This window comes from Hyaena hyaena, unplaced genomic scaffold, assembly GCF_003009895.1.
Source record: "Hyaena hyaena isolate Hyena2069 unplaced genomic scaffold, ASM300989v1 scaffold_158, whole genome shotgun sequence".
Classification (NCBI taxonomy): Eukaryota; Metazoa; Chordata; class Mammalia; order Carnivora; family Hyaenidae; genus Hyaena; species Hyaena hyaena.
Genome location: NW_024080790.1, coordinates 2,516,996 through 2,531,073, shown reverse-complemented (window position 1 = coordinate 2,531,073; position 14,078 = coordinate 2,516,996). Strand labels below are relative to the sequence as shown.

The window sequence follows — 14,078 nt, the reverse complement described above, 5'->3', positions numbered from 1 at the left end:
CCCAGCGTGTGGAGCGAGGGCGGTGCTGTGGACTGCAGGGGAGGCTCCTCTGGGTTCTTTGAAATCCCACCAGCTAAGCGGGCCGTGTCCGCCCTCCCGCGGCGGCCGGGGCTGACCAGGTGAGCGGGCGGGCGAGTCCGGTGCCCCAGGGCGGGAACAGCGGGCGGGTGGTACACTTTGCTGGGATCCGCAGTGAGCCTTGCTTTGAGCGCCAGTCCCGGGTCCCTGCAGGCGGCCGCCGTTCCGGAGCCTGAGGCGGGGGAGCGCGCGCCGCCCGGAGCCCGGCTCCCTCCGGCGGTTCCTCGCTGCCAGCTGCCGCCTCTGCTTCCCCGACACTCCGGCCCGGGGGCGACTCCGGGGTCGCCAGCCACGCGCCCGCCCAGCGACCCCGACGCGCGCTGCTTCCCCGCCCGTGCTCGGACCCAGCCCGAGCACGCCTCTTCTAATCAGCCGCGGGTGCCCAGGGCGCCCCGCAGCGACCGGGGGCGGGGAGCGCCAGTGCGGGGCGGGCCCCGGCCGGGGGGGGGCGCCCGCCGTGGGCGCGCGTTCCGGGGATCGGCGGCGGCGGCGCGAGCGCCACTCCCGCCCGGGCAGAGAGCGAGCCGGGGGAAGAGGAGGAAGAGCGGGGAGCGCCCGGGTCCCTGCTGGCGTCTGCGAGCAGCGGCTCTTGCGCCCGGGCCCGGATAAAGAACCGGGTCGTCGTTCGCCCGCCAGGATGCCGCAGGTACAGAGCGCGCCCTCCCGGAGACTCGCTCCGAAGACCCCACGCGGCACGCGCGCCCGCCGGGTGCCGGGGCTGTTTGAGTGGGGAGGAGGCTCTTGGAGAGACTCCCTTTCGCGCTCGTTTCCTCAGGGGAGCCGGACGGGTTACCCGTCCCTCCGCCCTTGGAGTAGCCTCCGCGACTCCGAGGAGAAAGCTGGGAGCCCCGCGGGCTTCTCAGCAGGGGCTGCAGAGGGGCTTCCAGCGACCGGCAGGGTCAGGCGGCGGGGCGAGCGCTAAACCACCGGGGCCCCAGAGGACACTGGGTGGGAGCGGAATGGAGTTCATCTTTGCGAGGTAAGAACACAGGAGAAAAGAGCGCTGGACGGTATCTCCCCGAGGGCTAAATCTCCCAACACCCCCGGCGCCCCAAGAAGTTCTTATTACCCTTTGTTTTTTGGGTTTTTTTTTTAATTTTTTTATTTCAGGAGAGAGAGAGACAGCGTGAACAGGGAGAGAGAGAGGGAGTCACAGACTCTGAAACAGGCTCCAGGCTCTGAGCTGGCAGTCAGCACAGAGCCCGACGCGGGGCTCGAACCCACGAACCGCGAGATCATGACCCGAGCGAAAGTCGGACGCTTAACCGACTAAGCCACCCAGGCGCCCCTACCCTTTGTTTTTAAAACCCGACTTGGAGCCTGCCAGGTACACGCTCGGAGGGTACCCCTCCAGGGGCGGGCGGGGGCCCCGTGCCTCGGAGACGCACGGGGCCTGCGGGGAGGGAGGACTCTCTCACCAGGATCGCAGCCGTACCTGTCCAGACCCCAAGACTTGGCCCCCTCTGTCCTCTCAGGTCACGGTTGTGCTTCTGACAGCTGACAGGGGCGAAGGGCAGGGACTGAGAAGGACGGAGGGCTCAGAGGAAGGGATACAAAGGGGAGAAACATGGGGACAAGGAGTTGGGGGAGAGAGGCAGGTAGTGGCTGGGCCTCATTGGGGTGCAGAGGGACTTTAACCCGGCTCCCCCAAAGACAGGGTCTGGATACGTCACCGCTGAGGAGTGGGCGCAGCAGGCTGCCCTGGGTGGTGCGGGGGCTGCTAGGTGCCTGTGGTTCCGGGAACCTCGGGTTCTCCATACTTTCCTGCCCTCCCCAGACTCCAGCCCTCTTACGTCCCTGCAACTTAGTTTTCAGTCTCTGGGAGGGGAGACGACTGCAGGGAGAGGGCGAGGGTCCCTCTGGGGTTTTGGTCTCCAGCAGCGCAGCTAACCGCACACCCACCCCCTTTATGTGATGCGGTGGAGCCATCTGGGTCAGGATTTCCCTCCCCTTCCTTGAAGCTGGCTGAAGAGGCCTGAGCACTCCAGAGTAACTCTTTGCAGTCCTAGGGTGTAACAGCCTCCCTCTCTAGGGAGCTCTGCACTTTACAGATGTTATTGATCTGCTGCCTGGAGGATGTTGGAACTCGGAGTGTTTAAGCTCTTTACCTCAGGACGCTCAACCAGCCAAGAAAGGGTTTTGCTCCAAAGCCCCCTTTCTAAGCCACTCTGACTTCAACCCTGCAGCCTCCGCCTGGGGACAGGCAATGCTGTGCCTGTCTGCCAGGGTCATAGCAGACTTGGATGTGGGGACAGGAAACCTAGTGAGGAGAGGGAAAGGGGGCAACTAGACGGGCTCTGGGATTTCTGCCAGAGGAAGGAGACCAGCTCGTGGGGAGCAGACAGGGTTGTCTCAGACAGGGTGGCTGATACTCAGAGTAATTTCTTTTAAGTCGCAGAATGGGACAATTTCATAAAGACAAAGTTCAAGCTATTAGGACACGGAGTGAGTGACATTTGGACCAGATCGTAGCTTCCCCAAGCTCATTGTTGGTCCATGAGCAAAATTGCAACAATTCAGATCTTCAATGGAAATGAAATAAACTCAGCCAGTGCCTGGTTGTCTCTAGAGCAATCCAGACTTCCCTGTATTTATTTATTTATTTGTTTTTATTTATTTGTTTTCTCTCCCTGGTTCCTTTATTTCCACTCCATCACTCAATGTTCATTCTGAGCAGGTGGCTAATGGGTCTGCTTGGGTTACAGGATAGCTTTACATTTAGCCAAGTTCATTCACATATGTAGCCAACTGTTTGTATGTCTTTCAAAGGCTTAGGATGGAGCTCGGATACTGTACCCCAAGGATGCTGGCAAAGACACTCTGACTCATTAAGGGAGAGCTGAGTGTAAGCAGAGAGGGAAGACAGCCTCACACACATCACCCCGGAGGAGTTCTAAGCAGTGTTGTTCAGAGCACTACCTGGCCAGATGGAGATCACCACGGGGGTCATGGATGAGAATGCCACCAACACCTCCACCAACTTCCTTTCTGTGCTTCCCCCCCACGGAGCCCAAGCTGCTTCATTCCCATTCAACTTCAGCTATGGTGACTATGATATGCCGTTGGATGAAGATGAGGATGTGACCAATTCCCGGACTTTCTTTGCTGCCAAGATTGTCATTGGCATGGCCCTAGTGGGCATCATGCTGGTCTGTGGCATTGGCAACTTCATCTTCATTGCTGCTCTGACCCGCTACAAGAAGCTGCGCAACCTTACCAACCTGCTCATTGCCAACCTGGCCATTTCTGATTTCCTGGTGGCCATTGTTTGCTGCCCCTTTGAAATGGATTACTATGTGGTGCGCCAGCTGTCCTGGGAGCATGGCCACGTCATGTGTGCCTCTGTCAACTACCTGCGCACCGTTTCTCTCTACGTCTCCACCAATGCCCTGCTGGCCATTGCCATCGACAGGTGAGTAAGGGGGTGGCAGAGACAACAAGGAAAAGGGCATCGGAATTGTACTTTCCTTCACTGCAGGTGTGGCTTGATGAGAGATATCTGTATTCTCGCAGATGCCTATGCGTGGGGGTTCAAAAGTTGGCCCATTGACTGTAAGGAGAATTCCAGTTTTCCAGCTGTGGGCAGGCACAGGTAGCAGTTCTCCCTAGAGTTGGGCAGTGGGAAGGGCCTGTGGTCCCTCTGCTATGGATATGCTTCTAGATGTATCTGTTCAAGGGCTAGAGGTACATGGGTAAGAAGAGGAGTGGAGGCTCAAGTTTAAGTTCCAGGCAAGTACCTTTTTTTTTTTTTTTTTTTTATAAATATTTTTATTTATTTCTAGGAGTGAGAGAGAGACAGCATGAGCAGGGGAGGGTCAGAGAGAGAGGGAGACACAGACTCTGAAACAGGCTCCAGGCTCTGAGCTGGCAGTCAGCACAGAGCCTGACGCGGGGCTTGAACCCACGAACCGCGAGATCATGACCTAAGTGAAAGTCGGACGCTTAACCGACTAAGCCACCCAGGCGCCCCCCAGGCAAGTACCTTTTGAGTCAACTTGGAAATCTTGAGGAAGATTTTCTCTGCTAAACCATGAGCACGCTCAACCCCAGCTCCAAACACCAATTTCTTTTCTTTTTTTTTTTAAATTTTAATCCAAGTAACATATAGTGTAATAATGATTTCAGGAATAGAATTTAGTGATTCATCGCTTACGTATAACACCCAGTGCTCATCCCCACAAGTGCCCTCCTTAATGTCCATCACCCATTTAGCCCATTCCCCACCCAATACCCCGCCAGCAACTCCGCAGTTTGTTCTCTGTATTTGAGAGCCTCTTATGGTTTGTCTCCCTCTCTGTTTTTATCTTATTTTTGCTTTCCTTCCCCTAGGTTCATCTGTTTTCTTTCTTAAATTTCACATATGAGTGAAATCATATGGTACAGTCTTTCTTTGACTGACTTATTTCACTTAGCAGAATACATTCTAGTTCCAACCATGTTGTTGCAAACCAGTTTATTTTAAAATAAGATTGACAGATTTGTTTTGAAAAAAAAAGAAAGAAAAAAGACAACAAATGTCTACTTGTTCTTCTTAGTTGTTGCATTAATCAGTTTGCTCCTTTTCATATGTTTGTATGCGACAATGTAGAAGATCTGTTTCTAGTGATGGGAAATAAACCCACTAAGAGCAGTCTGTGAATATCTTTATTCTGTTATGTTTAGTCTTTTTATTTAGGACAATCACCTGTGCCAGTGAACCAGGGTATTTTTTGTTCCCTTAGGAAAATCTTTGCAAGCTCTTCTGCCCAAAGTTGACACTGATTCCAAAGCACCTTGGTACAGTCCAGACCCAGTTACCTTCAGGGTCAGGGCCTCAGTGTACTTGGATCTGAACAGCACGTCTCTCTCCCTTCACCCAGAAAGCCAGGAGCACAGATTCTCAACCTGTTTCATGGCCTCAGGGCTCTGGTGGAGTCTAGCCTGCCCCTGCAATTAGGACATCCCGGGCAGTGTTCCGGGGAGGAACACAGCAGATAGAACCTGTTTTCTGAAGCCAAAGTCAGAACAACCAGAGATTGGATAACCTGGAAACAGGCCACTCTCCAGGACAGGAGACTAAGAAGGAACCTGGCTTTTTTTTTTTTTTTTTTTTTTTAATGTTTTATTTATTTCTAGGAGAGAGAGAGACAACATGAGCAGGTGAGGGTCAGAGAGAGAGGGAGACACAGACGCTGAAACAGCCTCCAGGCTCTGAGCTGGGAGTCAGCACAGTGCCCGACGCAGGGCTCAAACCCACGAACCACGAGATCATGACCTAAGTGAAAGTCGGACGCTTAACCGACTAAGCCACCCAGGCGCCCCAGAAGGAACCTGGCTTTAAAAGCATTGTGAGCTGGGGCCTCAGCCTCCTTTCTCCCAGGAGGGCTGTCAGGGAGTTAGCAACTTAAACAGGCCTGGCTCTGTCACCTGTAGAAGGTACTCAGAGTTGTTACCCCTGCAGCGGGCTAGTTTGGCCAGGGTCCTCCATAGCAGTCTGGGAGCCCCCTGGTATTTTATCCACCCAGGTACAGACCTTGGGTGAATCAGGAGGGGCCCAGTCAAACAGAGTATCTGTCCCTAAGTCCCCTTCAGAGCAATCAAGGAAGAGCCCCAGTAACCCTGTCTCGGACCTTTCTGAAAGTAGAAGCTGAAAGCATAGAGGACCCTTTCCTGAAATTTCACTCCAGCAAGACATCTTTGCAGGGGGGTGCTCTCAGCCACTGAAAGTGGGGTATGTTAGTGCTCCCTGGGTGGGGCAGGCCCCTGCTCCTGGGTGACATCCATTTTATGATGTAGGGGTCCACTTGTCAAAAGGGGTAACACTGAAGAAGGGAGTAGCTTCAAGGGGACAGGAGCCAGGATAAATTAAGGGGAACTGGGTTATTTTGAACATGTAAGAGGTAATATCTGTGTTAATCAACCCTGTTTTATTGAACTCTTTCACCTTCGTACACTACTTTTATACCAAACTCAGCTGTTTGAAATCCTGTAGGCACTCTAGTGCAGTGTGAATTTATGTAATGCAGTTTAGATACAATAAGAAAGATTAATTGGAGAACGTACTTTGCATCTTGGGACTGTGATTGTTTACAGTGGAGTTGTGATTGGAAACTTGAACCCAGACACTGGAGGAAAGTGCTGTTGTCTGCACAGCCATCCAGTAGTGGACTTGACCAACTAACCAGCTGCTCCAAGGTGTGAAGTTCCCTTACTCATGTTTGTGATCTTTACTTCCAATTATTTTTATGTGTTCTTACCATCTAATTTCAGTTTTGCAATGCAGGACCTCATTGATTTTTGTCTGGCCTCATGTGTTGTTCAGGATTTGATCAGTGATTTTCAGGTTCTATTTGGTTAGTTTTGGGCAACTCATTAAAAATTTTTTTTCCTTAAATAGTTTATTGTCAAGTTGGTTTACATAAATATTTTTTTCAGTGTTTATTTATTTTTGAGAGAGAGAGAGAGAGACAGAGTGTGAGCAGGGGAGGAGCAGAGAGAGAAGGAGACACAGAATCTGAAGCAGGCTTCAGGCTCTGAGCTGCCAGCACAGAGCCCAACGCAGGGCTCGAACTCAAGAACCAATACATCATGACCTGCTGAAGTCGTTAATGGACTGAGCCACCCAGGCGTCCCCTTGGGCAGCTCATTTTTATCTCGATATACCAAATACACTACAATTATAAAAAATACCTTTATTTTTATTTAATGAAGTTGCAGGAGTAGCGTTAGTAGTTATTCTGCCAGGTTTAAACTCCTGCTGCAGCACCTATCAGCTGTAGGGCCTTATGTTAGTTCTTTAACACCTCTGCCTCAATTTTCTCATGTATACAATGGGAATAATAAGAAAACCTAATGTATTGGATTGCTTTGAGGATTAAATGAAATAATTTGTGTAAATTGTTGAGAATATGGCTTAAGCTGAAATAAGCACCAAATAAACAGTGGATAGTATAATTCTTAAATTAACCCTGAAAGGAACAACAACAAGAAAACAAACCCGGGAAAACTAATGAATGTTTTTGATTGGCTGACCTCTTCATTTTCACTGAAGTGGTTGTTTTATGATGTGATATTAAAAAAAATAACACAGGATTTCTAAGAAATGCAGCTATGGAGGTATGGCAGAACAGAACTGTTTATCTTCTTTCTTCTCTGTGTCTGTGACTAGCTCCGTGGCTCTTCCTCTACACTTAGCACGGCTCCTTTACAGCACCTGCTGGTGCTCACGGCTACCTCCACCTTGTTCACTCAGACCTGGGCTATCAGAGCCTCGCTTGGACTCCTTGCCTTAGTGTCTTTTGGCTCTGCCCCTCTGCCACAGCTCCACCCCTCACAATCCATGCTAAAAGTTCCTTCATTCAAGCGGTGCATTGTTATAGAGCAGCTGTGATGTGACAGATACCGTTCTGAGCGCTGGGGAGATGACAGTGCATAAGAAAAATAAACCCCTCGCTTTGAGAGAGGTCACAGTCAGGCAGACACACAAAGAAGGTAATTTCAGAGCATGAGAAATCCTCTGAACAAAAAAGACAAACACAGGAGCATCTAGAGTGATGCAGGGTGGGATTTACTCTAGGTACATACTCAGGAAATGTGTCTCTGAGGAGAAGACATGTGAAGACAACTCTGGAGGAAAAAAAAAAGCCAGCCTTGGGAAGATTGACAAAACGCATTCCAGACAAAGGAAATTATCAGTGCAAAGGCCCAAGACAGGAACAAACATGAAGTGTTCTAAGAACAGAGAAAAAGCTCCTGTGGCCTGAGGGAAGAAAGCAAAGCTGCAGCTAAATTAATCTTCTGTCTTGTGCCAGTCTCCCTTCTCTTAACTCAGAAGACCTCTACTAACTCCGTTGTCTACAAAATATGGCTCCAACCCCTTCACCTGCACTTCCAACCTTTTATTATTGAGCCTCCCAGCCTCAGGCTAGGTAAACACATTTGTGTCCTGTTTCCAAAAGAGGTTGCAATCTTTTTGAGAACTGTCACGATGGCTCATTTCATTTCTATTTATCCAGTGCCAAGCACTTGCTGAGAGTGAAGTTTAACTAGAATCCAAGGTGCCCCGAATTCACTGACATCAAAAAAGCTATAAAAGAAGTTAACAATCCCTGCTCTCAAGGAGCTTACCATCTAGAGTGGGAGGGGGATTATGGATAACATTTAGGAAATAACATAAAGTAAAGGATAAATTTTAAATGAGATTTACAGGGATGCCTGTGTGGCTCAGTCGGATAAATATCCGACTTCGGCTCAGGTCATGATCTCACTGTTTGTGAGTTCTAGCCCAGCATCAGGCTCTGTGCCGACAGCTCAGAGCCTGGAGCCTGCTTCAGATTCTGCGTCTCCCTCTCTCTGCCCCTCCCCTGCTCACTCTCTGTCTGTCTGTCTCTCTCTCTCAAAAATAAATAAACCTTAAAAAAATTTTTTAATGAGATTTACAGAAGCATGAGGTCATTGTATGCTAGAGTAGGTGGAGGGGGCTTCACAGAGGAGGTGGACATTTAACTGGCCTTAAACAAGTGGTAATTAGCAAAGGAAAGGTTTTCCATGAGGGAAAAGGTGAGATGAGAATACCTGAGGTCTGAGGTCCCTTGAGGGCAAGGAACGTGAGCAGAGTAGAGATCAGGATCAAATTCTAGAAGATCTCAAAATCATAGGAAGTCAAAGCTGATAAAGCAGAGAGCTGAAAAAGGTTATCAGAGGACTCTGTCCCCCAAGGTCTCGGTTTCCCCTTGGATGTTGAGACACATGTATTGGTCTTCATGTGAAACCATAGATCCCAGAGCATGTGGGATACTGGGGAACACTCCCTTCTTTATCAGGAATCCAGGGGGAATGGCCAGTCAGCCTGCCCACTGACCGTTCTTCTCTTCTGCCGCCTGGGGCCTGCTAAGGCTTGAGTACTTGTGCTCAGCTGTAGGAAGCACAGATGCTCCCCAGTGAGTTCATTGGTGGGGCTGACTGGCCCGAGGAGTGGGTCCTGAAATTCCCTGACCATCTCATGACTGGCCTAGAAGGTGCTGTAAACACCATTTCCATGATTTGATCTGGGGCTGGGTCCTGGGGACAGAGGGAGCCCAAATACTCTTTGCTTAATCACCAAGCTCACCATCACCGCAGAAGCACTGTCTGGATGTTTCCGCCTTTATTCTTTGTTCTCTGGGAAATGTTGGCTCTAGGTGGATCTGGACCTGAGCCATTATCATTGTAGACACAGAGCAAGCCAAGGGCATACGCATAAGTAGAGAAAGTAGCTGGCAGTGGCCCGACTCCTTCTTGGAACATCAATAGGTAGAAACCAATTGTGATGGAGAGAAAAGAGGAAAAGGATGCTAGGATTATGTTAGGGTCCAGGAGGATAGGAAAAAGGGGTATTGCTTGCTCTGTTTGGAAAGGGAGGAGATAAATGTCATATTAGAGACCCTACTGGATTTGGAGTAAGATATGGATGAGTCTGGACCATGGTTCTGTCAGTTTCTAGCTGTGCAGCCTTTGGCAAGTTATTTAACTTCTGCAAACCTCAGTTTGCTCATCTGTGAAATGGTCATCTTTGCTGTCTTACCTATTCAATAGACTTGGGAATATGTAATGAGAGAGTTGATTTGAAAATGCTCTGTAAATTGTAAGCTGTTTTATAAGCATAAGCAAGTATTACTAATGCTGGTGTTCTGGAGTTCTGATCCTAGCACAGCCAAGACCGGTGGCATCCTTGAAACTGATTTTTACAATTTTCCTTTTGGTAAATATATTTGGAAGGACTCTTGCACAGCTTCTGGTGGTAACCCTGGGGATGGAGTTGGTGTGAAGGCAGGGAGAGCCAAGATGAAATAAACATCTGATGGGGAATCACAGATTACCCTGAAGATTAATTTTTATGGAAAAATAAATTAATCCAATAAAATAAAAAGTAGCAGAGAACTTAAAAATGAAGTATTTGCCAATAACAGGTTAAACAATTGCTATGTATACAGAATAGCTCTGAAATAATAGATTTTATTTTATTTTTTTAAGTTTATATTTTTTGAGAGAGAGACAGAGCGTGCTCACACGCACACACCAGCATGTGGAGGAGAGACAGAGAAAGTGAGAGAGAATCCCAAGCAGGCTCTCTGCTGACAGCATGGGCTTGGAACCTACATACTGTGAGATTATGACCTGAGCCAAAATCAACAGTCAGATGGTTGACTGAGCCATCCAGGAGCCCCTGAGAAAGTACACTTTAGGTTGCTACCATTTCTTGTATGTTAGTAGCCTATGGTTTTATGTGCAGCTGATGCCAGCAGGCCGGGTCTGAGGCCCCAGAGGGGATCCTGCAGGACCAGCCAAGAGGATCTCTGGCTGCACTTGGGATAGAAAGCAAATGTGAGCCAGCAGGTGGTGAAAGCAGAGTTTACTGAAGGTTTAGAGGGAGTGCAAGTACAGAGTGGGAGACTCAGAAAGGAAAGGAGAGAGAGTCTTTCCTTTGTTCAGGGTCTGGGGTTTTTATTGGGGATGGTGGTCTGCTGGACATGCCCTCTCAGGCACCCAGGAACTGGTTAGAACAAAGACCAGGGCCCAGGTGTTACTCGAATGACCTGTTGAGATGTTTAGAGCAGGTGGTCTGGAATATGTTTATGATGGCTTCTCTGGGTCATTCTCATCTGGTCCTTCCTTAGGTGCTAGCTAGTCTGAAGAAATCATTAACTCCTTGTCCCTTACAAGGAGGACATACACTATTTGCATTCTGAGGCACATGTAAAGTGGGGGTGGGGGGGAGTGCAGTGCCTAGCAAAAGTAGAAGCAGGAAAAGGAGCAAAAAGCAGATTTTTATGGAGTCTTTCAATTTCCCTACCACATAGGGTATAATTAGAGCCTCACAGTATCTCTGTGAGGTTGGCGAGGCAGGTTTTATTCCCATATTGCAGATAAGGTAATTGAGCCTACAGGGCTAAGAAAAAGGATTCAAATCACATAACAAGTTTGTGGCAAAGCTGGGATTAGATTCATGGTCTTCTGACTCCCAGATTGGCATTCTCTCCTATTTGTTCATGGAAAAAACACTCTGACCTTGAAACATCATAAAGACTAGGAAGTTGTTATTGAGAAAGGAAGGAATAGAATTATATAGTGAAAATTCATATGGTAAACAAATATAAATATGGAAATATTCTTTGACAGAGTAATCAATAGATCATGGTGGGGCAGATAAAGAGGGAGAGAGTGAGTGGTAGCAAGGTACTTATCTTCTAGTTTTTTGTTATGAGTCCAAGCAAGTTTGGTGCACTTAATATAGCAGGAGCACTGTGGTCTTTATGAAGGGCCCATACATGTGCACTGACAGAAGTATTGTCAACACCCTACAGACATTCCTATTCCATCCTTCAGCACTTGGGAGATTGGCAAGAGCCCAGAGACTGTCATTGGTAGCACAGCATGTTAAGTAGCCCACTGGGGTCCAGAGGGACCCAACCCACCCAACTTCATCTGACATGTTTAGAAGACAGCAGGAATCTCACTCCAGTGGACTCTCCAAATGATGCTCAATGGAGCTGGCTGCCTGTGTTAGGGGAGGAGGGACAGAAACAGCAGGAATATAATCAGGAAAAAAAAAAAAAAGGAATGAACCTCCTCTTCCAATCAAAATCCCAAGAACGATGACCCAAAAGGGATTGGTTTCAAAGGAAATAGAGTTGATCTGGCTTTCCTTCAGGTTTCTCTCACATTTGCTCTTGGCTCTACCTGGGATAAGCCATGGACACGTGAGGATGTGTTTATTTCCAGCATTACTTAGTCACTCTCTCCCACTTCACTCCTCATCTTTCTCCTTCTCCAACTTCTACCCCCTGCCAGACAGGGAAAGCCTTCCAGGAAACCAGAGCTCTCTGCATAAGTATGTACTCTCTCTCTGGGAAGGAGGCTTTCATACCACACAAATGACTCACATCCCCTAGAAATTGCTCTCTTTCGTTTCTGGACCACTGTGGTAACAGCAGTGTGGTTTTTTGGGAAAGAACAAAAGCAACATCTTTCACTGTCTGGTGCTTTGTGGTTGAAAAAATAACATTCATGTATATTCTTGATTGATTTTTCCCATCTACCATCAGATAGGGTTAAATGTTTTCTATCAAGGGTCCTGTGGTATATGACCTTGAGAGAATCGGTCTTCTGTTTCCAGGCTCCATTTTTACACCTGGAAAATAAGGTAAATGGTCACATCCTCTTCCTTTACCTTTGAAGCAATATTTTTATTTTATTTATTTATTTATTTTTTCACAAATAGTTTATTGTCAAGTTGGTTTCCATATAACACCCAGTGCTCATCCCCACAAGTGCCCTCCTCCATGCCCATCACCCCCTCCCCCCCACACCCATCAGTCCTCAGTTTGTTCTCAGCATTCAAGAGTCTCTCATGGTTTGCCTCTCTCCCTCTCCCCTACCATTTCCCACCTTCTTCTCCCCCATGGTCCTCCGTTAAGTTCCTCCTAATCCTCCTATACGTGCAAACATATGATATTTGTCCTTCTCTGCCTGACTTATTTCGCTCAGCATAACACCCTCAAGGTCCATCCAGGTTGCTACACATGGCAAGATTTCATTCTTTTGAAGCAATATTTTTAAAAATGTAGATTGAAGACTTTGTGCACTGCTTCCACTGGAAAGGGCAAGTTTCCCCGACAACTCCTTGGAATTAGCAGGCCCTCTTAGCTCTAAACTATGGGGTAATTAGGATAAATGGCCTTGGAAAAAAGAAAGACCTGGGAATAGTGCCAGGCCAGAAACCAATTGGAGGCATTATTACTACATTTAATAATAGCTACTATTTACTGAGTATATATCATGTCTGAAGCTGTGCCAAAAATTGTGTATCCATTAGCACAAACAAACAAATGCTTTTGCAGGTAATAAAACCAAGACTCATAATGATTGAACAAAATTTGCCCATGGTTTCCATAGCTAATAGTGGGTAGAACTGGGGTTTGCTCTCAAGTCTGCCTTTCTGGAAAAGCTCACATAGTTGTTTTTGCTCCACATGTGCCATTTGGTCTCACCTTCTCATGTTGCAAAAACAGTATCACCACCCAGCACTTCCTCATTACAGTGGTTGAACCCATTTGTGTTCTTATACTAGATATCTGGCCATCGTCCACCCGTTGAGACCCAGGATGAAATATCAAACAGCCACTGGCTTGATTGCCCTGGTATGGATGGTGTCCATCCTCATCGCAATCCCTTCAGCCTACTTCACGACTGAAACTGTTCTCATCATTGTCAAGAGCCACGAGAAGATCTTCTGTGGCCAGATCTGGCCGGTGGACCAGCAGATCTACTACAAGTCCTACTTCCTCTTCATCTTTGGCATCGAGTTCGTGGGCCCCGTGGTCACGATGACCCTGTGCTATGCCAGGATCTCCCAGGAGCTCTGGTTCAAGGCAGTCCCAGGCTTCCAGACGGAGCAGATCCGGAAGCGGCTTCGCTGCCGCAGGAAGACAGTACTGGTGCTCATGTGCATCCTCACTGCCTATGTGCTGTGCTGGGCACCCTTCTACGGCTTCACCATCGTGCGCGACTTCTTCCCCACTGTGTTCGTCAAGGAGAAGCACTACCTCACGGCCTTCTATGTCGTCGAGTGCATCGCCATGAGCAACAGCATGATCAACACCCTGTGTTTCGTGACCGTCAAGAACAACACCATCAAGTACTTCAAGAAGATCATGCTGCTCCATTGGAAGTCTTCTTACAATGGGAGTAAGTCCAGCGCGGATCTTGATCTTAAAACCACAGGGGTGCCGGCCACTGAAGAGGTGGACTGCATCAGACTCAAATAGCCAGATGGGCCTTTCAAAGTTTAAACAAAGACCGAAATTTGGGACACTGAGGATTGTACTAGATACAGACTATAAACCAAGAACTCTTGGTTTTCGGCAGAGGGTAGAGGTAATGGACAGCTATGTGAACACTGTGTTCAAGGAGCTCAGAATTTATAAAACTGATGTGACTAGATACCATCCCTAGTGGCCAAAAGTCACTAAATGTTTAACTTG

At 48.3% G+C, this 14,078-nt stretch overlaps 1 protein-coding gene across 1 annotated transcript; it reads left to right on the top strand.

The window, feature by feature from the left end:
* Positions 1-2,948: 2,948 nt before the first annotated feature.
* On the top strand, positions 2,949-13,864 carry PROKR1 (prokineticin receptor 1). The gene is made up of 2 exons (XM_039239611.1): positions 2,949-3,490; positions 13,166-13,864. The coding sequence occupies exons 1-2, from the start codon at positions 3,006-3,008 to the stop codon at positions 13,860-13,862; spliced, it is 1,182 nt and encodes a 393-aa protein (XP_039095542.1). The 5' UTR covers positions 2,949-3,005; the 3' UTR covers positions 13,863-13,864.
* The last annotated feature ends 214 nt before the right edge of the window (positions 13,865-14,078 follow it).

What these genes read in the sequence shown, in the direction of transcription:
- PROKR1 (XM_039239611.1), top strand. Translation starts at nt 3,006, where the DNA reads ATGGAGATCACCACGGGGGTCATGGATGAGAATGCCACCAACACCTCC. An exon ending in CTGGCCATTGCCATCGACAG is followed by an intron (nt 3,491 to 13,165) that starts GTGAGTAAGGGG and finishes TTCTTATACTAG; the next exon opens with ATATCTGGCCATCGTCCACC.